This window comes from Mycotypha africana (genome assembly GCF_025528875.1).
Source record: "Mycotypha africana strain NRRL 2978 chromosome Unknown BDF20scaffold_12, whole genome shotgun sequence".
NCBI lineage: Eukaryota > Fungi > Mucoromycota > Mucoromycetes > Mucorales > Mycotyphaceae > Mycotypha > Mycotypha africana.
In genome coordinates, this window is record NW_026515736.1 from 904,500 (window position 1) to 930,509 (window position 26,010).

Sequence of the window (26,010 nt, forward strand, 5' to 3'; positions counted from 1 at the left end):
AAGAAAGTCTTAATGAAGATGACACTACCTGTATCACTCTGTCATCTTCAATTAAACAAATCTAGTTTTTTCCTTTTACAGTGTCTCTTTATCTTTTTTTTTCGCATTTTTTGCGTACGAGATCTTTTTTTTTTTTTAGGCTGTAACAGTATCGTATTCATGACCTATCGAGCAACCAGCGTTTTCATAACCATTTTTTGCCTGGGCCCGGTTCAGAAAGAGACTTGGTATCCCTAAAAAACCCTTATCGGGAAAAGGAAAAAGATAATAGAGTTGAGCTTGCAAAGGGCGATGAAAGAAGATAAAAAAAGAAAAAGGTTTGATGATGGTATTATACAATCAGGTCATTTCCCCTTGTCTCGCCAGTCAATGGATACTCGGGAAGGTCTCGTCTGTCTGCAGATACAAAATATGCCTCTCGCAAATTTTGAAATCCAATGCGCAAAAGCATTGTATCTTGGACTTTAGAAGAAAAAACTAAAAAAAAAAAGCTTACTCTAATCATTTTAAAGTGTGATGGAGAGTTATGAATTGACGAGTATGCTTGTTTACAATATGTACGGCATCTTTAATATTGAGTGTTCCGTTTTTTTAGCATAGGTTCCTCTATCGCTTGGATACATCTTTATAAAAATAACAGCTTACGACTTGGGTTATCATCACCAGGCCATGTTTCCTTTGCTTTTTTTCTATTTTAATACTTGTCAAGTATTGCTTAATTACATCATAAGGTCTATAAAAGAGGAGAACGTTTTGTTGGGTAAAAAAATGAGTGGATAAGATGTGTATGGAACAAATCAAGGATCATGGAGTAGTGCTGGAATCTTCAAAATGATGGCTAGCAAACTTGGAATAATAATAAGCGTACTGTGGTCGTCCTTTTGTAATGGTATAATGATAGAAGGGAGGGGGGAGTGTCTCTATTTTAGTTTTACATTGTTCATTGTAGGGTAGCTTGGAAGTAACGATGAGAGGAATAAAGTAAAGTAAAGGATAATTCTTGCTTGCTGTTTCTTACGATCGTTTGAGTTTTTGCTTTACTCTACTTAATTGTGAATCTACTTGGTCTAGCATTTCTTCCAACTCTTCTTTGCGTCGACGAGATTGATGACCACCTCCAGACAAAGGTATCTTTGAATAAGAAGATTGAAGCTAAAGGTGTGTTGGGCTTTTGCTGTACACAACGGGTTTATCGTAGTTTGTTTCTTACCTTTTCTTTCTCTTTCAGTAGCTTGTCTAGCTCGTTATCTAACGCATCGTTCTGATCTTTTGGTGTTGCTGATGCGTTCTTTTTATTCTTCTGTAGCAGTTTCGATTTCTTTGGCGTACGTGTGGTTGGTATGTCAAGGCCATGAATTGCAAAATTTTGTCTTTGGTCAGGTTCAATTTCCAAGTGTTGAACTTCTGATGCGGTCGCAGGCTGCTGCTCTTGCTGCTGCTGCTCTAGCTGCTGCTTTTGTTGTTGTTGCTCCAATTGTGCTTTAAGGATTTCTGTTTCTTTTTGAAGGAGACCATATTGATCCTTCCATTCGAGCAATTCCTTATTCAAACTGTCGTTTGTCTCTTTCAGACGTTCAGTGTGTTCTTGCGATTTTTTTAATTGTTTCTATCAACAAGTGAATTAGCTTTATGGAATGGACAATGGGCTAGGGGTGGAGGTTGTGATTGGGGGCTTACTTTTAGTTCCGAAAGTGATTTGTCTTTCTTTTTTATTTGTTGGTGCACATCCTTATTCTCCTCTTGCGCTTTCTAAGATGGAAGCGTCCTCCAGTTAAAAAAAAACTCGTGGCTGTCTATGGTAGAGCCCTGTGTGGGTTGGTTTTTTTGTTGTTTTTTTTACCTTGAGTTCTAGGTTCACTTGATCCAATGCAAATGATTTGTCTCTTGCATTATCTGCGTTTGATTTCATTTTCTCTAATACGATATTCAATTCTTCCAAATGACCTTGACTTTTGGCCTGGGGGAGGTTTGATTTTTGTTTAGTGGATGTTTGTTGAATGAGTGTGAATGAAGAGGGGGTTACCTTTTCGTCCTCCAGCTGCTGAGTTAACTGCGTTTTTTCAGCATATAATTCATCGACGGTCATTTCAAAGTAATCCAAATCTTTTGCCACGGCCTCTTTCTGCTTTTGTAGTGCTTGGACCGTTGCTTTTTCATTTTCTAACTCTTTTCTCAAGTGAGCGATGATTTGCCACAGACCGTCATTGTCTTTGTTTCGGCCTTCTTGATGTTTTTCTTCTTCTGGATGGCTTTTTCGCTCCGTGGGTGTTGTTGTTGTTGTTGTTGGCACTGTCTTTGTTGTGTCATTTTCAATCATCACAAAGGAAGCCATGATTTTTCCTTCTTGTTCTTCTTCTTCTTCTTCCTGTTCTTTTCCTGCGGTTGGGGTGTCCTTGTCGTGGGTCATGACGGCCATGGTTGTCTTGAGTGGCCCAAGGTTGTCAACAGGCTGCAGTGGTTGTCTTTGTTTTTTGTGTTTATGGTTTCTTTTTTTATTATCATCATGTGATACAGAGGAGGTGGTGGAAGGAGTGACGGTAGAGGTGGTCGTGGAAGGTGGCGTGGTAGTTGTAGTGGTTGTGGTAGCAGCGGAAGTGGAGGAGAGCGATGATTTTGTACGAGCAACAGGCTTGAGGGTGGTGAGCGGTGTAACCTGAGGCTGCTCGCTGGTGATGATACGTGCATTCAGTCTTTCGTTTTCGGAATCACTGTCGTCTATATGCAAATGGGAAGACACAGAAAAAGTTGCAAAGACCTGATGAAAAGAAAAAAAAAAAAAAAAAAAACAGGATTGAAAATCATAAAACTTACCCTTTCCTTGCTGTTGTCCCATCACAGGAAGCGCAGGAGGCGTCGTGGTGCTTTTGATCGTAACAGCATGCTTTAGACTGCTTTTGCGTGGTACAGCAGGCATGGGCGGTGTTTGCTGCTCATACCGTGAAATGAAGGTGGTGGAATAGGTAGAGATGGGTGTAGGAGCGGGTGGTGAAGAAGAAGAAGACAGCTGTTGTAGGGAGGGTGCATGGCTAAGGAAAAATAGAAAGTTGACATTAGAGAAGAAACATAGTTTGGGTGCCATCATGACTTGTTTTTCTGTACCTCAACTTTTTGCTCTTGACAGATGTCTGATCTACTTTTATCAAAGAAAAAAAAAAAAAACTTGATTTATTCATTCCTTTTGAATCCATTTTGTTTCAAAATTAGGTCCCTTCTTTTTTTGCCCGTTTACCTACCTTCTGATTTTTTATGGCTCACCTTTCCTAAGCCTAGCTTTTTCCAAAAGGAAGGCTTTTCTTTGATGTGTTTTATATTATTCATGATGTCTGTCATTCATCCAAGCTCACTGAATTCATACACCAAGAAGAAGAAAAGAAAAAAAAGAAAGAATAAAAAGAGAGAGAGAGAGAGGAGAGACGTATTTTTTAATTTAAAAAGAGTCAAAAAAACGAGGAGACCTTCTTTATTTCGTTCAACAGTAAAGCTTCTCTTAACAAAAGAAGAATATTCTCTTGTGAAGCCTTTTTTTTTTTAATATATAATAGAAAACAGAAAAAAGAGAGGGAAACAAGAAAAAAAAAAGGGATAAGAAAAGGGAATGATGATGGATGAGCTTGTATCATTTTTTTTTTTTTTTCAAGATCAGGTTATTGAAATATTTAAGGTACAATATATTGTAACCCGCGCCCACATCGTGGCTCGTGTACCCAAGGAAATGAAAAATGATAGCTGTGTTTCAATTATGCCAATGCGTGCGTAGTGGTGGTGCAATTCCTGCTTTTTGGGCATTTCTTGGGAAGAGTGTCATGAGGAACCCAACAATTCGATATCTAAAACCACCATGATAAAAACTCGTATAAGAAAAATACTTTTTTTTTTTTTTTTTTTTTTTTTTTTTTTGTTCTTCTTGTATTTTATTCTTTCTATAAAATATATAAAGATGGTCAAGAGAAGTCCTAAAGAACTAAAAGGTGCAACGACAGCACACAACCCCCATTCTGTTTCTCCCAGAAACTAACCCTTTGTTCTACCACCTATAGCCGATATCGAACGTGCTACTCAGATCCTTGAGTTATTCACTGGTAAAATTCAACAAAACGGAAAGAGGGAGAGGGGAACATGGGACAGAGAGGAGAAGGAGAAGCTTCCTTCCCTCCTCCTTCAGTAACAACATAGTTTGTAACAAAACATCATGATAAAATAGATCCCAGTCAAGGTCGGGATGTCAAGATGCTCATTCCTTCGAATGTCTTGGCCAATGCTCATGGTATTGTCTTTATTCGTCTTTACAGAGTGGGTTTGATGTTGTCAGCCAAGAGTGGATCGGGTATCATTATTGCAAGGTAAACAATAAGAATGAAAAAGAAACGAGACATGAAAAAAAAAGCCAACCCTCCTTTTTATTTGATTTTTGTGCGCGTGGCATAGGCTTCCTGATGGCCGTAACGTATTCAATCTACATGAAAAGAAGAAGAGAAGAGAACGGGGGTATTAAAAGAAAAAGTACTTTTGTTGATAGGTTGGTCGGCGCCGTCGGGAGTATCTATGTCCTCTTTGGTAAACATTAAAAAATGAGAGAGTCAAGTGACCCTCTTCTTACGTCAACCTAGTTTCCTATCGTCGTCACTCACCCCCCCCCTCACACCCACACATACACATATACACAATACACATACATTAGGGCTTTGGTCATCAAGCAGGTGGTGAAATCATCGACTCGATCATTGTCATGAATTACCGTGCTGCCGTGAAAGCTTTTTTTGACTCGGGCGGACAGCTTCAACTCGGCGTGGGGGCTTCGATTGCGGCTGGGCCTTTTGGCCGTGCAGCGGATGTCTCTGCCGCAGCCTCTACGGAAAGATACATAGCAGCGACGTACGCCTACAGTGCATCCAAGGGGCTTTATTTGGGTTATTCCTTTGAAGGATCGAAAATTTCTGAACGCGTCCATACCAATGCCGCTTATTATGGTCGTCCGATAGCCGCCAAAGAGATCTTGACAGGCATGGTACCACCGGTGGCTGATGCCGCTCGACTGTATGACATGTTGACGCGGCTGGGAGCAGGACCTCGACCGGGTCTGCCCTTCAGTCCCAAGAGCTCTCAAACAACCAAGGGACAACAATTTATTCAAAACCAACATCAGTTACAACAGCAGACGTCTTTGTCTGCTGCTGCTTCTGCTTCTGCTTCTACTCCTACTTCTGCAATGCCATTAGCACAGAATCATCAAGGATTCGAAGAGCCTCCACCCCCTTATACCTTGTCCGAGAACAACAATAACAACAACACAAACACGCATCCTCGTTCTGCCTCTACCCACCATCACCAACATAGCGAGAGGAGTCGTCATGCTCACCCTCCACAACCACAGACCTATGGTCAACAACCGACTGCTTTATCGGAAGTCATGGCGCAGGGTCCACCTGCTTTAGGAGAAAAGAAACGAGTAGCAAGAGAAGAGACAGAATTAGCAGTGGTGGTAGCCAAATATGATTACAGGGCAAGCCAACCGGGAGATATCTCGTTTCAAGCGGGTGATCACATTGTTGTCACAAAGCGTTTAGAAAGTAGAGACGCTTGGTGGGAAGGTGAAATAGGTGACAAGAAAGGATATTTCCCTGCCAATTACACTCAAGATTTAGATTAAAGAAAAAAATGTCATGACCTATTGGGGTATTTTCAAATAAAGGAAAAAAGGGGGGGGGGACATGACGTGTTACACTAAAAGCACCGTCTGTGAACTCTGAGCCTCTCCATTCCATTTTTTTTTTTTTTTTGCTTGGGAAAAAAAAAAGAAAAACCCACGGGTATGAACACCAAGACAGCAGCAGCAGCCTTATCTTATTGTCATGATCAAAAATAGCAAAACTTTTTTTTATCTTTCATGTCGGAGTTGACGGCATCCTTTCTTTTGAATGATCCACAGTAAAAAAGACAATCCTACTCGGTACAGTGAAGCAGGATCTGTTGTTACTTGGTAGCAAAAAGAACGATCCTCTCTTCGTATGTGTGACATGGCTTGTTTTTCTTTCATCAACCATTCCAAGCTTTGCAGATCGCGAACTGCCCATGTGCTGATTTGTGTTTTGCATTTCTTCAATGCACTGCGTTAGTGGACTAAACACGCAATTTTCAAAAGTAGGAAATCCAATAGGTACGCGCCCTCAGAGAATTGAACGTGACACTGAGAAAAAAATTCGAACGTGTATCAAACTGATTTTAATATATAAAGTTGTTTAGATGAAGAAAAAAAAAATAAAAAAAAATAGATAGAAAATGAATAAAATGGTGTCGAATGGGGTCATGTTGTATATTAGATGAGAAGCTTTTCTTTTTTCTTTTTTTTTTTTTCGAGTATTAGTTGTGTAAAAGAATTAAAAAAAAAAAAAAAAAAAAAAAAATATATAAAAGATAAATAAATTTTCTTGTAGGGTTGCGTAAAGAGAGGTGCGTTGTAACTGTTTGTTTAAAGGGTTATTTTGAAATTAGTAATAGTGATAAATACAAAGGTGAGTTGGCTTGGGTTGGCTTTTTTTTTTAGGGTTTTTTTTTTTCCAAAAGAAAAGAAAAAAAATAAAATAAAAAAAATAGTATCATTCGATATGCAGAAAGAGATATTGATTACAGATAAAAAGCAAGGGTTGGCCCTTTGTGCGGGTGAAAAGAAACCGGAAAAAAAGGGGGAGGGGGATTTTAAGAGGATGCAAGTCTTCGTCTGCCCATACCAATAGGCAATTGACCATGTTGATTGACGGCAATACAAGTAGGTTGGTAATTATAGTAATAGCTGGTATTTGAAAAGTCGGTAAAGGCGGTGGAGGAGGAGGAGGAGGAGGAGGAGGCCGTGGGGTGGAAGGGCATTTTTTGCGGTGAAGGGAGGTGCTGGTGCTGATAAGAAGGATCGATAGGTCTGCTCCACGGTGATTGATCGGCCCAGAGGGAATAGGTGGTAGTAGTAGTAGGAGGAGAAAGAGGAGAAGGAGGAGTAGGTGGCATTGGCGTCGGTGCTGACATCATCATATTTTTGTTATAATAATCACCTGTCCAATGACGAACAAATGCTAAGAATCGTAACTTTTCTTCTTCGGTGACGACGGCTTGATCTTTTTCGGATGGTTGTTGATGAGGATGAGGATGAGGATGAGGATGGGAGTGGTGGTGGTGGTGAGGGTCTGTTGATAGACAATGTGTCGTAGCAGAGGTGGTATCTAAATCAATAAGCGAACTTGTGGAGGAAGCGGAAGAAGAAGTAGGAGAACTAGAACGAGAATAGGATGGTAGAGACGACGAAGAAGAAGACGTCGACGCAATAGAAGAAGCAGAAGATGGCACATGGGAAGATGAAGCAGATGCCAAAGATGAGTGGTGAAGAGAGGAGGATGAGAATGAGGAAGAAGATGTATGGGTGTGAGACCTTTTTGATCTTTTGGAGGTCGAACTTGTTGCTGAAGGAGTGGAAGGCTTATCCACCAACAACTGCTTTAATCGTTCAATTTCCTTTTCGTAATTGATATTGGAGTTCATGCCAGCAAAGGGATCTCGCATAGTCGTGTCAAAGGTGCTGTTGCTTTGTTGTTGTTGTTGTTGTTGTTGTTGTTGGTTCTGGTTGGATCGTTTGTTGCTATTATTCTTGGATGTTACCTGTGTCCACTTTAAGGTTGCTGCGGCCATGGTCTGGAACAAGGATAAGAAAGACAGAGGTATACAAGAAAAGAAAAAGAAGCAAAGAAAGGCAGGAACTGTACTGGAAATAAATAGATATGGGCGAAGGGTGCTGGTGATGTCTGAGTAGTTGTCTGAGTAGTTGTCTGAGTAGTGTTGCCTGGGTGGTGGTGGTGGGTGGTGGTATGGATGTTGGTGGGTTCTCGTGGAGCTGGTGGGTTGGTGGGTGGGTGGGTAATGAGATAATGCTTGCAATAACAAAAAACAAAAAGTAGATGTGTTTTTCTTTTTTTTTTTAATTTGTTTACGCTAGGGCCTGAAAACGATAAAAAAGGATAAAAAAAAAGGTAGAATGAGTTTATAAATGATTCTTTTGGGTAAAAGAAAAACTGTTTGGCAAAGAAGAAGCAGAAGAAATCCAACGCAAAAAAAAAAGGAGTCCTTTTCTCTAGTTTGCTTTCTTTTGTTAGCTTTTTTGATATAAGAAAAGAATAAAAAAAAAAAAGAAAAGGGAAAAAAAAATGAAAAAAGGTGAAAGAAAAAAAAAAAAAAAAAAAAAAAGATGTCCTTTTTTTTTAATGTTATAGAAAAAAAAAATTTTTTTTTTTTTTTTTTTTTTTATTTCCACTAAAGAAAAGAAAAAAACCTTCGCTTAGGCCAGGCATGGAATTTTCTTCTCCACCCTTCATCCCATCATCGGGGCTGCGGCTATTGAATTATTTTCTCAAAATGTACGTCAAATCCTTCTGCGCCTTTTTCGATCCCCGTCCTTGGAACCAGTTGAATTCACTGTCGAATCCATTCTCTCGTTATTTGACAAAAAAGGACCATAGATGTTGGATGGGGCTTCCTCTTTTCTTTGTTCACTACTTTCTCGTGGTCTCTTGTTTCTTCGAAATGCATATTTTTCTTTGTGAAGCTTAAGTAATCGTTGGTGGACCGCCTCTGCCCTATTTTGAAATTTCTGTCTTATATCGTCAAAGGTTTCATATTCTGGTGCATAAACTACTTTTAGCAGGCTGGAATAGAACGGCTTATCATCTAGCTTCCTTTTCGCTAATCGAGCAAAAGTAATATTTTTATACTTGATCCAATAAGTGTCTGTGGCATCACTGCTTTCCGAGGAGGGTGTCTGTGGATTCAACAATGCATGTTCTTCGACATCTCCCATTGCTCGACATCGATGGAGTAATTCTTGTTCTAGTCCCAGACGGGGCACGTTTTTGATAAGAAGATACCGTGATTCCTGCGATATGGTATACACACAAACAGCTGTCGGTTCTTTCGTATCGCGATAGTCAAGTCGCGTTGTGGCCATGTATTATTGTCCTTTTTTCATGGAATTTTTTTATTAAGTTGGAAAAAGAAAAAAAAGGAATGTTTTTAAAATTCCGTCTTTTTCACCTTTTTTTTTTTTTTTTCATTGTTTTGGTTTTTCCATCATCCACTACAGTGTGAGTAAAATGTTATCGATTTCATTGATTTCCTCTTCTTGTTGACATTAGGAAAAAGAAGTCAACATGTCTCTGATCTAAGGTTTCTGTCTGTCCCCTTTCTGATGAGAAGTCCCACACCCCCTTTTCTTCAAGAGATATGGTAGCCAATCAAATCGCTCTCAATTTCAGCATGAAATTTCACGTGTTCTATTTTATGATTTTGCACATGTTTATCCTATGTGTCTATCTCGATCTCCATCGGTTTCTTAATTTAACCGAGTTATAAAAAAGCCGTATTGGTAAACAAAAGAAGAGGGCTTCATTCGTATAGCACAGGTAGTTGGAACCCATCCTGTCACCGTGTGGGCTACTCTATCTTTTTATCATGGGACTTGGCGTCTCCTTTCTCAAGAAAGTCACTCGTCCAAAGAACCATGTGAAAGAGCTGCATCGGCAGTTTGAAGTCCATACCACCATGTCATACCTATCTACTCGATTGATATGGCTCGACATGATAAAAGAAAGCATGGAAAAAGTGTTTCTGTTTTTCCCCCCCCCCTCCCCCTGTGAAGTTTTGGAATGTGAGGCCAAGCTCAGATTCTCATCCAACAAATACAGTAGCTTTCAAAAGTGCCCTTTTATTTCTTACACTTCAAATCGAAAAGCCTAAAACCTAAAAAATCAAACATGCGTAGAGTCATCCAGTCATTAAAGAAGGTGGTGGTGATGGAAATGATATTCATAGGTCGGGCTTGCATCTCTCACATATAAATAGTATCCCGTCTTATTATTCATTCTAAGCAGCAGTCATGTTTGAAAAAGGCATCAAGTGATGATGATAGATGATTTGCTTGTTCTTTTTTAAACGCATGCATGCATACACACATAACACACACATATATATATGTATAGAGAAAGAGAGAGAGTCCTCGTTTCCACTTTTTTCTTTTCTGGCTTTTGTTTTTTTTTTACAAAAAGAATCATACTATGAAAAAGACATGTGGTAAACATGCTGAAATAAAGCCGAAAAGGGCCGTCATCATTGCCGACCTGTTGTTTGGATCGTTCAGAATCCATAGTGAGAGCGGTACAAAAAGACTGAATAAAGAAAGCGGATTCTGTGCCCCCCTCTCCCCACTCTTTATTTACTTGTAAGGGGTAGCGAAACGGAAATTAGTTTTTCTTTTTTTGAATGTGCGCGGGTGAGCACTGACTTTTTTCATTTATGACGGTGAATAACAACGTTGAGTGTCGTGGTCTAAAGCACGTCTTCTTTAGCGAAAAATGATTCTTTTCATGAGAACCCTCTCGTAAATCATCCATGACTGTTGTGAGAGGTCCCCCCCCACCAGTCATTCAACCTTCTTCTTTGACGAACAATGTGCGGAGGAAAGGATTTTATTATTGCTTGTTGTTCGTGTCTGATTTTAAAAATGTTTTTAGACAAACCTAGTAAAAAAACAGATTGTGACAGATATAGCGTGCTAAAATGAAAGTGTCCTTTTGCGATTTGTTTTTCTTCACCGACAACTGGATGATGAGAAGGAGAAACTGTGTGTATGTGTGTGTGTGTGCGTCTTTCTTTGTGGTGATTCATGAATATGCACTCTCAGGAATCTTAACACAGCTTTACGTCTCTAGAGAATAAATGGATTATTTTTGGTATAGAGAACAGCGTCTTCATTGGCTTCATTTCACTCTGTCTCAAACGAGGAACACACGAAAAGCACGGATCTACCAAAGCAAGTTACTTTTTATATAAAGTAGCACTCGTTGATAGTAGAATCATGTATGTTGGCAGAACAATAATGATTGATGATGATCGTCCACTTGGGCGCTTCGTTCCTTGGGTCATGCTATAAAGGACTTTCCCTGCTTGATCCTATAACAGTGTTTTGTAGCTAGAGTGGATGCTTTGTGTCTGAGGTACTCTCTACTGACTTTTTTTTTTTTCTGATCTAGTGCGAAAAAAGAAAAAAAGAGTTAGATCCGACTTTCTTTGTATGATGTATCGTTTTGGCCAGCAGGAATTTTTTGCCAATTTCTTTTTTCAATGCATAAATTTTTTCTGGTCATTTGAGCAAGCACGAACTCAGACCATGACATAAACTTTATAATAACTACATGCATGCTTATAACATGAAGGTTTCTTTTTATCAATAGTGTTTGCTTTTTTTGATAAAGAGACTAAAAAAGGACTTTTTTTTTTTTTTTGATGCTCCGCCTTTGGGCGTTGGTTTTTCTCTGGTTTTTTTTAAACAACACGAAAATGAGGGCAATCACGACATTCATGAAATTAAGATTAATTGACACAAGGTTTTTTTTTTTTTTAACGAATTGTGTGATTCGATTTTATTTTTATTTTAGTCTTGTTTTCTGATCTCCTGTTGCTTTTTCTTTCTTTTCTTTTCTTTTCGTTTCTTTTCAAGTCACTTTTCTTTATTTCTTTCCAACGTATTGATACTATGTCTACCACTGAACCTATCACTCATACTTCAACCGACGCTGCTGCTGCTGCTACTCCTGCTGCTGTTGACGTAGGGGATGTTCCTGTTGCCACCACCACCACCACCACTACTACTACTACTTCTTCTCCTGTTGCTGCTGCTGCTGTTGCCGATGCTGTTGAAGCATCCAACAACACAGAAGCTCTTCCTGAGCAAAAGGAAGGCGAAAAAGCCGATGCTACGGCTACCGTTCCTGAAGAAACTGGACCCGTTTCCTCTACCGAGCCTGTCACTGAATCTGCTCCTACCGACACCAAGCCAACTGAGGAAGCACCTGCTCCCTCGCCTACCAAGTCAACAAGTGCCACTAAGCGTATCTCTCTTTTCATCGGCAAAGCCAAGAGTTTTGTCGATAAAAAGGTCTCTGATAAGAAAGCAACCACTGCCACTGCTGGTGAGACGACGGCTACACATCAACCCAAGCTCGAAGATCAGCCCGCTACTGTTCCTGAAGAAACCACCACGGCTGAGGAACAAAGTAACGAGCTGGCTCCCGAGACAACGGCTGCTGCCACTACAGACATTGGAGAACAACAACAACAACAACAACAACAACAAGACAACAACAGTGCTGATGTAGCCGAACAAAAAAAGACGGAAAATAAGCCTGCACCTACTTCTTCCAAGAGTGAAAAGAGAAAGTCTATTTTGGGCTTGGGTAGTATCTTCCGCAGTAAGGTAAAGTAGTGCACCTCTACATAGAAATCAACTTTTTTTTTTTTTTTTCCCTTTCCTCCTATCCGTCGGATCAGAAAAGTTTTTTGGCGTTTCCTTTTTCGGACTTTGTGCTCCCACACACCGCTCCCTCCACACACGCACACCACCCATCTACACAAACACCCCTTATTTTTTTGCATACCAGAACTATCCAAATGCGGACGTTCACCATCCACAGAAAAAAGTAGATTGGTGTAACCTGTCTACTTTTTCTGTTTTGGATTGTTTGGCCCAGCCAATGTACCTTACCATCTCATCTTTCAAAAGAGAATATTTCCCTTTCTTTATGTCTTTGTGATCTATAGCCTTCAAAAAAAAAAAAAAAAAAAAAAAAAAAAAAGAAAAGATTGTGTCATGGTTACTCATCCTTTTATCACTTTTATTATGTCACAATGATAAATAGAGTCCGGTGCCTACAGCTGAAAAGTCTGAAGAAACTGTCGCTGCTGCTCCTGAAGGTAAATGGTTTAAAAATGGGTCTTTTAATAAAGAAAACTCGTGTTTTAATCATCTTATAAACTCAGTTCCCGAAGGAACCACCACTGCTGCTGAAGCAACTCCCGAGGAAAATAACTTGACGGATGCTGAAGAAGGTCAAACAAAGGAGAGCACCACTGCTATCCCAAAGGACCATAAAGAAAATATGATCGACACTATCAAGAAGGGCCCTCTTGGAAAATTCTTCAACAAGAAGAAAGAAACTGAACAACCTAGCACTACTACTACTGCTGCGGAAAGTAACACAACAAGCGATCCTCCTGTTACCACTGCTGCTAGTGCTTCTTCAGATGAGCAACAACCTGCTGTGACTAGCGCTGCGGATGAGACATCCAACAACCACTTGGCTGAACCTACTCATGCTGGTAAGTTGAACAAAAAAAAAAGAAATGGTCTCATAGCATGGAGAGTTGCATCCCCTTCTTTTATGCATTTTTATTCTATTGACCCACAACAATACTGAAAACAATGCTTGACCATCCATTTTCTATTTAGCTGCTACTGCTGCTGCTGCAGAATCCAATGCACCTGTTCAAGGACAAAAACGCTCTGGTTCTCCTTTAGGACGTCGTATCACTCAAATGTTCCGTAACTTTAATAAGAAAAAGCAGCCTGCTGCTGCTGCTACTGATAGTACTACCCCTAGCACTTCTGAAGAAAAAAAGGAAACCGTTCATGATACTACAGAAGCTGCTACCTCTGCTGCTCCTGTCGAAGAAGCTGTCAAGGAAGAAGAGCAAGATCCTACTACTTCTACCACTGTTACAGCTACTGCTCCAGCTGTAACTCCTGTCGTCCAAGCTACTGCTTAAATCCCACCCCCTTGATGGAATGTAGTGACAAGGAATCATGCTTCTACACTCAAATCCTTCTTACTTTGCACTATCTTTCAGATCATTGAATCACAACAAATAACTATCAGTCACACACCTTGTCACTTGATATGATTATCTTGCTTCTCTACAACATGTTCTACTCTTTACACAATAATACTACCGCTATGAATACTACTACTACTACTACTACTACTACTATTACTACTTACTACTACTTACTACTTACTACAACTATCTTTGTTTAATACAAATCATTGCAAAACTTTCATATTACATTTTTATATATATTATATATCTACCCAGTGGGGAAAAAAATCGTTAGTGTATGAATAAAAAATGAGTTTTCCTCGAAATGCCACCCTCATCCACATCTTTCATGACTCTAACTATACCAAAAGAGCGTGGAATGCAACCATTATTTAGTACTTTTTGCATATCACACCATTCTATATTTCTCATTTTTAATGAAATAGTGTAACGCACGCGTGATACGATTTTTTTTTCGATTTTTTTCATGTTTTAACTATATACAGTGTGTTTGTGTGTCTGTGTACATACATCATGCTCTTTCATGTCGGTACATTAGTTTTCATGAATGACATGAGCGATCATTGATATGTGATGAAGCGGCCGCAAAAAGAAAGGTAACCATGTAACGCAACCTGGACTTAAGGGTAGTCAACTCACGGAACCTTAACGAGGGGTGGTACAATCGATGGCTAAAAGTGACCCGCATCATATGATTTTTTTCCTTTTTTTCCAACTCTTCTCGTTACTTGTATTGTTTGTGCTGCCCGCTTGATCCTTGTGATAAGAGTCTAGAGTATAAAGGAGTACCCCTCTCCATTTACCTTTTACCAAAAAAAAAAAACCCAGGTATAAGCGATTCATCGCGGTAAGCTGAAGAGGTATAGGCAGTATTATCTGCTGTCTGTGTTCCGTGAGAAGCAGTCTTCATGAAGTCTCAAAAACTCCGGTGTAGGCAATGCGAATAGGTTATCACTGCATTCATTATGGTTTCGCGTATGTAAGGATGGGGCATATTCTTTCTCATTGAAAAAAAAAAAAAAAAAAGCGTACTGGTTTGATGCATTTTTTCTGCTGAGAGTCGCTACATTGCATGGTAGATGACGATAGTTTTATTCATTCCATGCTTTGAATACTTACAAACGGCTGATTCTAAAGCATTTAAAGTATCCAATCATAAGCAGAAAAAAATAAATGGGTGTTGAGCTTTTTTGAGTCTTTTTTTTTTTTGCCATTGTTGATTTTGCCCTAGGTTCCTTATTCTAATTGGCCGACGATAGTTTTAATCGTAAATGCCTTTATTTTTTTTTATTTTTTTGATCTGAACGCCATTCTATTACTTGGCTGACTCTATAGACACATCAATTCACTTCAACGTTCCAACTTTTTTTTGATAAATAGCTGTACTTACATAATGTGTAAAAGTTGAATCTTTGTGGGTTTCTTTTCGGCTATACATCATCTTCTTTTTGTATTTGAATGCATAAAGTTTTTTGCCCCCCCTTCACATATTTTCAAATTTCCTGGCAAAAAAACTGCTTGAACGGACAATTTTGTGCTTAAAATTTTTTCACTTTTCTTTTTTTTTTTTTTGGTGCTCCTCCTACTCCCTTCTTTGCTTTCTCCCCCACTCTCCTTCTTGTTCACACACTCCATCGCGGAAATGAAAGTGAAAATTGCAATTTCAGAGCCTGCAGAGGTCATCGATCCTTTTATAACAGATCTATCGTCCTATATCGCAAAGAGCAAACGTGCCATCGTCGTCACCGGTGCAGGCATCTCTTGTAGTAGCGGCATACCTGTAAGATGAACAAAAGAAAAAAAACCAAAAAAAAAAAAGTGGAGGCTTTTTCGGCCAGTCCAGATGGAAACAATGGGCAAGCCCATGACTCAACACTATCACTTTTTTGGCATAGGATTTTCGCTCTTCAGACGGTTTATATAATTTAGTGAAACAACGCCATCCTGATACCGTTCTTCGTGGAAAAGAACTGTTCGACGCGACACTCTTTCGCAACGAAAAGACAATTAAATGCTTCTATACCTTTATGGCTGAACTACGAGCCCTTATTTCCAACGCCAACCCGACGCTCACGCACCAATTTATCCAATCCTTGACCCATAAGGGCCAACTTTTGCGCTGTTATACACAAAACATTGATTTTCTAGAAGAAAATCTCAACATTCCTGCTATTCAACTGCATGGTACCATGAAAGAGGTGCGCTGCACCTTATGCAGCGCCACCTACGACTTTACCGACGATTACGCCCAACAATTCATGACGGGCGAAGCGCCTATCTGTCCCCAATGCGAATCGGTAGAAGCAGAAAGAGCTCGCCAGGGCAAACGACAATTAGCCGTCGGCACCCTAAGACCGGCCATCGTGCTGTACAACGAAGACCATCCCAACGGCGAATCCATCGGTCAACTACAAGTCAATGATCTGAAAAAGAAGCCCGACCTGATGATCGTCATGGGCACGTCCCTCAAAATCCCTGCCTTGAAAAAGTTTATCAAACAAGCAGCAAAAATCATTCACGAAAAGCCAGGCGGCATCGTTGTCTTTGTCAACCGTACCAGCCCCACCAAAGAATGGGAAAAAGTGTTTGACTACGAAGTCTTGGGCGATACCGATGAATGGGTCGAGTGGACCAACAAGAAATTGGCCGATGAAAAGCTGATGAACCAGACTGCCCTCAAGTTGAGACGCCTTGCCAAAGAACGTCAAGAGAGTGCCGACTATGAAGACGACGACGACGACGATGAAAAAGAAAACACGCCCGTCAGGAAACGCCGAAATAACAGCGCGAAAACCACAGCTAAACAACCGTCACTTAAACGAACATTATCCAAATCACAAACCACCATCACTCACTTTGCTGTCACTAAACGTCGCAATACCGCTCACGCTAAAGCCAATAAAGTCGTATAATAGCAGCGGCTAAATTGAATGAAAGCAAACGCTGAACAACAACAACAACAACAACAACAACGAATGAACTGGCAACCCCCCGTTTAAGATGTATACGCCTTTATCCAGTATTCTATAACAGCTATAGTTAATTTTTTAATGATGGACAAATTGACCCATACTACTTTTACTGTACATACTCTTTATTTACTATTTGTATAAAGGTCAACGAACAATAATAAACAACACACACCTTTGAATCATCTTTTAGCCATACCAAGCATGACGGAACTCTAGGACTCTGAAATTAAAATAATAAAAAAAAATTCTGAGTGCAATGAAAGGGGGCGGCGCGTTTAGATGTGTCTTATTTTCGATGGATCAAGTTGATTAAATAACAGTAATAATAGTACATAGTCCATGAAGGAGAGGCCAGCTTTGTGTAGTCACACCATAATCAAGTATAGGCTACTTTACTATGAGTGCGCCTGTGTTTGTAGAGACGAATGTAACAGCACCTGCCTGTAACCGAACGCGTAGAACCTATAAATACAACAGCTTCCAATGGTAGATTTAAGCCTTGTTAGGGAAGCGTTTTGAAGGAAATAGTAGGAGTCTTTATCCTTATTCATTGCACATTACATTTTATGTGCAACTGATAGTCTTAAACTGTTGTTCATCAGCTGAATCGCAAGAGGCAAAAAATGTTAAGGAAATTGACCTTGGATCAATTCCTGGCTTCAGCATCTGTTTGAATCTGCTGTTCTTTTGTTAGATTTTTTTTTTTTTGGATGTCACAAGACCCTGGCTCTCTTGCTACCTTCTCTTGTTCTGACAAAGCTAAGCCGTCTTTTCAAAGTGTGTAGCTTTTATCTAAAAGAATTTCATAAAGATATGACAACCGAGTCCTATTTTCTAATACGCTTTTGTTTCTCGATCACAAAAATCAAAGGTATTCAGGTCCGAATTCGGATTCCGAAAGCACTGATGGTGGTGGTGGAAAAATGAGGGGCAACGGAGGCCGATCCCAATAAAGAAAAAGAAACTTTAGCTTTTGGCGTTTGGTTGTTTTCTCAGAGTCTATTTCAACTTTTCTTGACAGTTTTAAATCTAATTCTAGATAAACCTACTCGTTCATAAAGCTAAGGCAGAATGATAGGTCGACAATTTAAACGAAGGCCTGGTGGAGAGGGCTCGATGGAACGGACTTTTGGAAAGGTTTGTTTATCCTGGTCGACCCTCATCGTAAGTCTACTTTTGGGCATCGCGATCTCTTTTCGTCTCCATTACAAGTTACCAAAGCCCGCCCACCACCTAGGCTATGACAGTAATGGCATTGCTAGCTTTTCAGAGAACAATGCTGTGTCTATTATATCACATTTATCGGATACCATTGGTTATCGTAAGTGAAATAATGGGCATTTCATGTCTGTAATACAGTCATAGAAGTTTATGGTCTCGCCTCCCTCGCCCCCCTCTTTTTTTTTTTTTTTGACAGCTAACTTGCTTTTTTTTTGGGTCGGAAAAAGGTATTGTCGGTACGAAAGAGGAGAAACAAAGCTACGAGTACTTGACTCAGCTTATATACGATTATAAAAAAGAGGCTCAAAGTATCGCCGGCTCTCCCAAGTTTGATGTTTGGCTTCAACATGGCTCGAGCTCTCACCGATTCGATATCATGGATAGAAGTAAGATACGAGTAGGATGGAATGGATGTGTTTTTTAATCACAACAATCTTACAGATATACATTCCCCCATTGTCAACAGTGGTTTTAAAAGCATATACCAACGTGACAAATATCATTGTCAGATTATCTTGCCCTGTTGATCCTACGAACGATGACGATCGTAGCTGTGAAAAGAACGCAGTACTTGTAAATGCTCACTTTGATACGACACTGGGTTCTCCAGGTGCCAGCGATGATGGTTCCGGCATAGCGGTCATGATGGATATTGTACGTGTACTTAGTAAAAGAGATTGGACAGGATACAAAAACTCGATCGTTTTTCGTAAGTTTATGGGCAGACTTTTTTCTTGGTTTTTTTTGTTATCAAGGGAAGTGACTAATCGATCCAACGACATTCTACAGTTTTCAATGGTGCAGAAGAATCTTTACAAGATGCATCTCACGCGTTTATCACCTTGCATGAATTGAAGGATACGTAAGAAACATATTTTGACACACAGATGACTTGAATGAGAAAAAAAAAAAAAAAAAAAAAAACACTAAAGGTTTTACACTTCCCCGCCGAACGCTAGCATTCGATCAGTTGTCAATCTTGATTCTTGCGGTACCACTGGACAGGAAATCTTATTCCAGGCTAATTCCCGCGAAATGGTGGAAGCTTACAAACACGTTCCTTATCCACATGGAACGGTGATGGTAAATATAACAGGAGACGAAGGGTCCCTTACTTTCAAATGCACATTCTTTTTTGCGAGTCTGTGTCACACTCATCCCTTTCTTCTCATACATTCTTAGGCAAATGATGTTTTCCGCACTGGGCTCATATTGTCCGATACAGATTTTCGACAATTCGTACAATACGGCAATTTGACGGGTATTGATATGGCCATCTACAAAAACTCATACCTGTATCATACTCATTTGGATACTACCAAAAACCTCCAAAGTGGAGCTATACAGCACCTGGGGGAAAATGTCTTGGCCATCGTAGAGCACTTGGCTAGAAACGGTCAGTTGGAAGGCATCGAGCCGTCCAGCGAAGTGGTCTATTTCGATTTTCACGGTTTGTTTTTCGTTGTGTATTCATGGAAGACAGCCTATATCATCCAGATGACAACAGTGGCTCTCTCTGTGGTCTATTTTGTTTGGGTTGTCATCAAAACACATCATTCCTCGCCTTATCGTTCCATTCGTCATATTTTACTTTCTTACGCGAAATCCACGCTTGCTGTCTTCCTTAGTATGGTTGCTTCCATGATCCTTCCCATGACGGTGGCTTTCTTGATCACTACAAATACATTCGGCCGTCATATGGGTTGGTTTAGAAACGAGTGGTACGGCGCTTTGTTCTTCAGCCCAATGGGGCTCGCAGGCTCGTACATTGTTCAATACTTGAGTTATTCTCTGCCAGGCCCTGAGCATTTTGACATGGAGTATGGCTCCTTCGTGTCATTGATGTTATTTTTTGCTTTGAGCACTGCCCTTACCACTCAAACAGGTGTTGCGAGTTCTTATATATTTTGGCTGTTTGGTTCTGTCTTGCTCGTCATGTGCATCCTCAACGAGTTTTTGCGCCCAGCCACGACAAAAATTTACAAGGCACAAGTGGCTACTGTCACTTACATCATCAGTGGATTTGTTCTGTCCTTTTTGTATTCTGCCTATGCTTTCGCTTTGGTAGACATTTTTGTGCCTTTGACAGGACGCATGGGAGTGCAAACGCCTGTTGATTTCATTGTTGCTTTTATTTACGGCATGGTTGTCTTCATGATCGGACTGCCTGGCATAGCACACGTCCATCGATTCGGTAAGCACCTTTTGAAAAGGATCATTGTGCTATTGTTGGTAGCTGAAGTGCTCGTTTTGAGTGCTGTCTATATCGGTGGAGGCGACTATGGAAAGTGGGCGTTCCCTTACGATGAAGACCATCCCAAGCGACTTTTTGTTCAGCAGCTGAAAAACTTGACTTCAGGAGAGTTGACGGTGGGTGTCGCTCAGGCGGATCACGGCCCTTATATTCAGAAAATCGTGCGTTCTGTCGAGGATAGGTTGGGTGTCACGGGTGAAGAACGTGATAGCAGCCATATGAATGATTGGGATTCGATCTACCCCTTCAGTGCTTTTTTGGGCGGCTATCGATTTGATGCAGAGCCTTACGTACGTCGACAAGCTCAACAGAACAGCCTACAATTGCCCGAACGACTATTGGACGCCTTGGACGGACCGTTTCCGGAAATGAAGGTATTCAACGACAGCTACGATGCTTCCACCGGCATCCGTTCATTCTCGATTATTTGCTCTGCACCTACCTATACCTGGACCGTCATCGCTTTTGATGGTATGGTTGTTAATTGGAGCATTCAGGACGAAGAACCATTATCGCAACCCTCTCGTTATGTTGTGCGTCATGTAAGCGGTTATGGCAACGATGGATGGTCCATGAACTTGGCTCTGCAGGTTCCTCTCGAAGAAAGAGCCAAGGCAGAAAAGGATGAATGGAGAATACGTTTTGAATTTACTGCTTTAGAAGAAGAAGGGTTCGCCAGCCGTGGAGAAGAACGGAAAATTGGTAATGTGGGTGTTTTATCTGCTATGCAACAAGCATTACCGATCTGGACAACAACAACATGGTTAAGTGCCGTTGTTAAAGTCTGGGAGTTGTAGAATATTTCTATCGTAGATACAGCTATTCATTTCTTAATTTACAAATGGGTAATTTTATTTTATTTTTCTTACAACAATTTATGAATAAGACATGTGTAATTTTATTATTTTATGGCATGAATTGAGTGTGGAAAAACGAGGTAAAAGTGATAAAGTGAAGGTAATAATAGCGTATCCGTGTGTTTCGCCTGTACTATAAATATGTTATTGTTCTCTTAAACAGATGGATTATGTAGTCGTAGTTTTGGTATTTATTGGTGAAACTGTACTTCTATTTTAAGGGCGTGCACCTACACCACCTGCACGGTCGTAAACAAGTTGAGCGACCTTGAAAGCAAGGTCATCTGTTTCAGCACGGGTGGCCGCTTCAGCATATACTCTCACAGCATCTTCAGTACCAGACGCACTATGATAAGGGAAGATGAGGTTCAGAAGGATGCACTTCATCTACAAAAAAAGAAACCCACACTTTACGTTTATAGCACTTACCGGACGAATGAACGGCCATTGCTGTATTTGGCAACAAGAGCATCAATTTCAGCTTGAAGACCAGCTGGCTCAACCAATTGACGTTCTGCATTGGTAGTCTTGAAAATATGTCTATCAGAAACAATGACCTTGACAAGACGATTAGGAAGATCAGTATAGGCTTGGTCCCATTCTTCCAAACTCCAATGACGGCCGGTAAGGATAGCCTCCACCATGAGCATATCAGAAATAGCATCACCAACAGTTTGATTGATCAAATCGGTCAAAGCAGCGAGTTGAGCAATCGCTTGTTTTTGAGCAGGTGTCTTACTATTTTATGTTTATGCGAAAATCACGATTTTGGTAAGCATGTCAAGAAATACCACGAAGAAAACAACTTATACTTACGCTTCAGCTGTCTTGATAGTATTTAAAGCATCAGGGCTGAAAAGAACAGTACCATGACCGTTTGCCTCGAAATAAACACCCACATCATACTTTTCGGCTTCGTGATGCAAATGTTTAACACCTGTGGATACGCAAGAAACAGGCACATTCTATTCACCAAAAATAATATGAGATTTACAGTTTTGAATATAACATTCTTTGGTTGGGTAAGAAAACTTACCAATACTTTAGTAAGATAGTTTGTGGAGCTACCGTTAGCGTAGGCTGTTTGGACAACGCCAACCTTGATAGAATCGATGCCTGCTTCCTTGACGAGCTCAGCGATGAATGCCGCAGCAAGACCAGCAATTTTATCACCATCCAAAAGTCTGAAGGTTCCTTCCTCAGTGACATAATAATAAACGATACGATCAGCATCACCATCAAAAGAACAGCATCTATCACCCGCCTTGAGCTGCATGTTGGGGGGAGCACGCTGTTGAGTTTTAACGTAATCGGCACCACACTAAAATCAAATACAGTTGTAAGCTATGCTGTCCTTTCCTGATGAAAACAACGTCAAAAGATCCTTTCACTTACGTTCTTGTTCAATTGACCCTTTGTACCGATGTCATCGTTTACAATATGAACTGATAAAACATCGCTGGGGATATGCTTGCTGAGTTCACGAAGTTTGGGAGCACCGACACCATTGGCACAGTCAACAATCAAAGTTGACAAGCGGGGCTTTCCTTTCTGTCGAGGCGAAAATTCAATTTAAACGGCGTGTTAAGTGAGATGGGGGGTGTCAAAACATTCGAGCATATTCCTTCATAAATGTAACTTACAACAGCAGTTGAGAAAGCAGCAGCCAACTTTTTATAATAACCTTCCTCTGTAGGTTCACCATAGGCATCATTGGTGCCTGCAGTATTTATACAACGAACAAGGTAGTGAAGCATAGGTGTTGTCTTCAAACCAAAGTTGGTACTTCCAGCACCGGCATCTTTTAAGCCATGTTCGAGGCATTCGACTAAGTGAGGGCAACTAGGTCTACGATCAAAAATGGCAGCCTTTTTTAGTGTCGGGTTCCATTTTTCCACTTAATTTATGCTGAAGTACTCACCTTGTATCATATGCATAAATAACTTTAGCGGGGATCTGGACGTCAATCTTATTTTGAGCAATAACATCTTCAACTGCTTGAACAAGAGTTTCACCATCCTTAGCATTAGCAAGCTTGGTTGCATAAGCTTCCCAAGATTGCTCCAACATTTCACCACGAGGATCAACGAGTTTAACGCCATTGTCCTTTATAAAATTCATCAAGAAGGCTTTGTCGGTTAAAATGAAAAAAGGAAGGATTTGTGTACTCTTTTCACTCATCTATATTACCTCTTCAGGGTTGTGAGAAGCAGTGATCATAACACCAATAGTAGATCCATTAAGCTTTTTGGAGCGCAAAGCAGCTAAGATAGCAACCTTGTACATAACTGAGCCCAACACGTCGGCTCTAAGTTTCGTTTTAGAAATTTATCTCGCATCCACTTGGCCGATATGTGACAGCAATACTTACTTTGAACGGAAACCAGCTGTACCGTAAGAATAGACAAAGTTTTCATTTTCATGAGGAATGATATTGTTCTTAATGGCGGCTGTATCAAAGGACATTTTTGTTTTATAGGATTGTTGTTGTTTGTGAGTTCAAGTAAAAAGAGAAAAAAAAAAGAAACTGAAATAAAGCTGGAGCCTTTTTTAAATGTTTCATTGGTATTAAATGACCGCCTTGAGAGTGGCGCTCTTTAGTGTAAGGATGCGGTGTCGTGAATTGTGGTGAACACGGTTTACAGTTTTTAAAAAAAAAGGGGAACCCAACAAAAACTCAGTTACCATGAAATTTGTCGAAATTTTCTTTTTACAAGCAAAAAAATTAAAAAAAAAACTAACCCAGGCTTCTATGACAAATGAATGCTTACAATCGTTTTTTTTTTCAACTTAATAAATATTCTCTGTATGCAGTTTCGATTGTTAGCTTTCAGTATATTTAGTTACTTTTTGATGTTTGAAAAGACTCCCATTTTTAGCTTTCAAAATCACCGTTTTGCTAAATTTAATTTTTTTCATTTCAACACTTTCACTCCGATTCCGCGGTATTACTCGTTTTATTCCTGCGTTGGAGAGGTTTTGTTAATGCGAAATCTTCAACTCGCTTCTATATTCTTTTTTATCCATTGCTTAGAAACATCACAATCAAGTATTCATAACATCAACGATGATAAAGCAGAAAATGACCTAACTTTCTAATTTCGCAATTTTATCCACAGTATGTCTGGACCAAAGCCTGCCAATATTTTTGTGAATGTGCAAGTAGGCCTAACATTTTCAATTATGCATCATCTTCCAAATATAAACTTGATAGAAATTTACAAATATAAAAAAAGAAGAAACAGAGATAAGTGTACTCATTGTACATCTTTGTAGAAGCAATCGAGAATAAATTTGTCATAAAAGCATCGAAAAAGGCGCGTGAATGAATGATACGTGCATCTGCATCATTTCCGTTGTAAATGCTTTTCTAAAGTCTGTATGATTAAATCTGTCTACTCCTACATATAACAAGAAAAATAAGAGTTCAATAATAACTTCAATTCGAAATGGACAAAGGATACTACTTTTCTTAACTTGCACTACATTTCTCTGATATAAATTCTAAGAATACTAATAGATAACTCCCGCATCCTGTAGCTAAAGGAGATAGGCTTCTAGACTTGTCTGTACAGTGCAGAAATAATAATAATAAAGCACTCATTTAACGCGTTTCTAAGACACGACGATTTTATCCATTAAGAAATGAAACGTATCTCTTGTATCTACGATGAACAAAAGCATTAGCTTTTCTGACATGTTTATTGATGTAATACTTTTGATGCTCCAATGCGTACAGCTGTAATAGTACACACAGTATACCATAATCTAATTATATTACGTCTGGTATATTAGGTATCTATATTGTTAACAGTAGCACAACTAATGTCAAATTGTTAATGCAGCGCAGGTGTTCGTTCCTGATCATTAACTTCCTCAGTATAGTGACAATCATGAATTCCACTTGAGCAATTGAAGCGGCCAGAGTAGATATAAATTGTAAACCTGTGGTATGTGTTGACTGTCTCTAATATCAGGGATAATTAAAAGAATAATAATAAGAGACAATAAACACGAAAGCCTAAAGAAATCAAACCAAAGAAAGAGTTATTGTGATTGTTGTCTACGAATATACCGGGATCTATGACTGGCACTAATGTATTATGGTCAAATAATACTCAATGAGTCAGAGGTGTCCGTGAAAGAACTAGTCCATCCTTTAGGTGAAAAATTTACTAGTTTACTCCAAAGCAAATTGATCTATAACGTGTTATCTGCAAAACCCAGAGTAATTATGCAGTTGCATCTACAATCATTGGCCACCATTTATATAGCTCACATATTGTGGAATTGATTATAAATGTTAGTTAGGAAGCGATATTTGTGTGCGATGTTGTTCGTTGCGTAAACAGCTATTATATTAACAAAGAATGTTTGAATCTCTAACGTCCAGCCATGCTTTATTCCAGAGCAGGGAATGATACCGTTATCTACTACGTTCCGGTTGTTGAACTAATATATCTTACGAGTGCATTTACCAGCCCTGTTGCTATATCCTTAAAAGTTACAATGTTACTAATGTTACTGATGCTATGAACTAACTGTTACCTTTAACGTTACTGACTAACCGTTACCGACGTTACCGGTGTTATCAATGTGGCTTTTGTTACCGAGCTCGATCAACTGAGAGCAGTGTACTACTCATTAAAAAGAAAAAAGAGGCATGCCAACCACCCTAGCTTGAAATGCGCATGGTAGAATGCATAATACGCACAAATTGGCTCCTCAATTTGCGTGCCACCACGGAATAAAGGTGGTATAGCCGACATAATATGCGAGTTGCATGTCAGTATGAGTTGTGTCCTAATAGAGGATAGATGATATACAAATATATACTTCACTCTATTCAGAGTAAAGATGAATTATTCAATATTGCAGACCAAAATATAAATAGAAACTACATAAACTCTATTTATGAGTACCGTGAACTAAGTGTTATATTTAGTTGACAGGATCACATGAGATGTAAAGAATTTGCACACAAATTGTACGAGATTGTCAC

At 39.7% G+C, this 26,010-nt stretch overlaps 9 protein-coding genes across 9 annotated transcripts; 5 read left to right on the top strand and 4 right to left on the bottom strand.

Moving 5' to 3' along the window:
• Nucleotides 1–1,014: 1,014 nt before the first annotated feature.
• On the bottom strand, nt 1,015–3,318 carry BDF20DRAFT_917001 (uncharacterized protein; the record flags this gene model as incomplete). The annotated part of the gene is made up of 8 exons (XM_053084521.1): nt 1,015–1,131; nt 1,211–1,606; nt 1,678–1,749; nt 1,841–1,957; nt 2,024–2,715; nt 2,812–3,026; nt 3,100–3,133; nt 3,234–3,318. The coding sequence occupies 8 exons, from the start codon at nt 3,316–3,318 to the stop codon at nt 1,015–1,017; spliced, it is 1,728 nt and encodes a 575-aa protein (XP_052931940.1).
• A 582-nt stretch (nt 3,319–3,900) lies between these two features.
• On the top strand, nt 3,901–5,647 carry BDF20DRAFT_981686 (uncharacterized protein; the record flags this gene model as incomplete). The annotated part of the gene is made up of 7 exons (XM_053085132.1): nt 3,901–3,968; nt 4,038–4,079; nt 4,202–4,340; nt 4,426–4,439; nt 4,517–4,554; nt 4,679–5,262; nt 5,455–5,647. The coding sequence occupies exons 1-7, from the start codon at nt 3,938–3,940 to the stop codon at nt 5,645–5,647; spliced, it is 1,041 nt and encodes a 346-aa protein (XP_052931941.1). The 5' UTR covers nt 3,901–3,937.
• A 1,415-nt stretch (nt 5,648–7,062) lies between these two features.
• BDF20DRAFT_896686 (uncharacterized protein) lies at nt 7,063–8,174 on the top strand. Its single transcript, XM_053082515.1, has one exon. It carries the CDS (start codon nt 7,523–7,525, stop codon nt 7,790–7,792), a length of 270 nt encoding a protein of 89 aa, XP_052931942.1. The 5' UTR covers nt 7,063–7,522; the 3' UTR covers nt 7,793–8,174.
• Nucleotides 8,175–8,273: 99 nt separating this feature from the next.
• Nucleotides 8,274–9,100, bottom strand: BDF20DRAFT_896687 (uncharacterized protein). The gene has a single exon (XM_053082516.1). It carries the CDS (start codon nt 8,978–8,980, stop codon nt 8,399–8,401), a length of 582 nt encoding a protein of 193 aa, XP_052931943.1. The 5' UTR covers nt 8,981–9,100; the 3' UTR covers nt 8,274–8,398.
• A 2,242-nt stretch (nt 9,101–11,342) lies between these two features.
• On the bottom strand, nt 11,343–12,163 carry BDF20DRAFT_896692 (uncharacterized protein). Its single transcript, XM_053082517.1, has one exon. The coding sequence runs from the start codon at nt 11,932–11,934 to the stop codon at nt 11,587–11,589; it is 348 nt and encodes a 115-aa protein (XP_052931944.1). The 5' UTR covers nt 11,935–12,163; the 3' UTR covers nt 11,343–11,586.
• A 469-nt stretch (nt 12,164–12,632) lies between these two features.
• On the top strand, nt 12,633–13,854 carry BDF20DRAFT_896697 (uncharacterized protein). Its single transcript, XM_053082518.1, has 3 exons — nt 12,633–12,780; nt 12,847–13,185; nt 13,316–13,854. Exons 2-3 carry the CDS (start codon nt 12,966–12,968, stop codon nt 13,630–13,632), a joined length of 537 nt encoding a protein of 178 aa, XP_052931945.1. The 5' UTR covers nt 12,633–12,780; nt 12,847–12,965; the 3' UTR covers nt 13,633–13,854.
• A 1,412-nt stretch (nt 13,855–15,266) lies between these two features.
• Nucleotides 15,267–16,975, top strand: BDF20DRAFT_1004325 (DHS-like NAD/FAD-binding domain-containing protein). The gene is made up of 2 exons (XM_053074663.1): nt 15,267–15,484; nt 15,600–16,975. Exons 1-2 carry the CDS (start codon nt 15,347–15,349, stop codon nt 16,614–16,616), a joined length of 1,155 nt encoding a protein of 384 aa, XP_052931946.1. The 5' UTR covers nt 15,267–15,346; the 3' UTR covers nt 16,617–16,975.
• An 817-nt stretch (nt 16,976–17,792) lies between these two features.
• Nucleotides 17,793–20,948, top strand: BDF20DRAFT_908139 (uncharacterized protein; the record flags this gene model as incomplete). The annotated part of the gene is made up of 6 exons (XM_053083449.1): nt 17,793–17,997; nt 18,125–18,283; nt 18,364–18,606; nt 18,687–18,759; nt 18,857–18,980; nt 19,080–20,948. 6 exons carry the CDS (start codon nt 17,793–17,795, stop codon nt 20,946–20,948), a joined length of 2,673 nt encoding a protein of 890 aa, XP_052931947.1.
• Nucleotides 20,949–21,040: 92 nt separating this feature from the next.
• Nucleotides 21,041–23,502, bottom strand: BDF20DRAFT_896702 (uncharacterized protein). Its single transcript, XM_053082519.1, has 9 exons — nt 23,380–23,502; nt 23,199–23,316; nt 22,930–23,114; nt 22,652–22,856; nt 22,404–22,559; nt 22,045–22,329; nt 21,825–21,973; nt 21,438–21,746; nt 21,041–21,354 (listed from the first exon to the last, which is right to left on the bottom strand). Exons 1-9 carry the CDS (start codon nt 23,472–23,474, stop codon nt 21,225–21,227), a joined length of 1,632 nt encoding a protein of 543 aa, XP_052931948.1. The 5' UTR covers nt 23,475–23,502; the 3' UTR covers nt 21,041–21,224.
• Between the last annotated feature and the right edge of the window lie 2,508 nt (nt 23,503–26,010).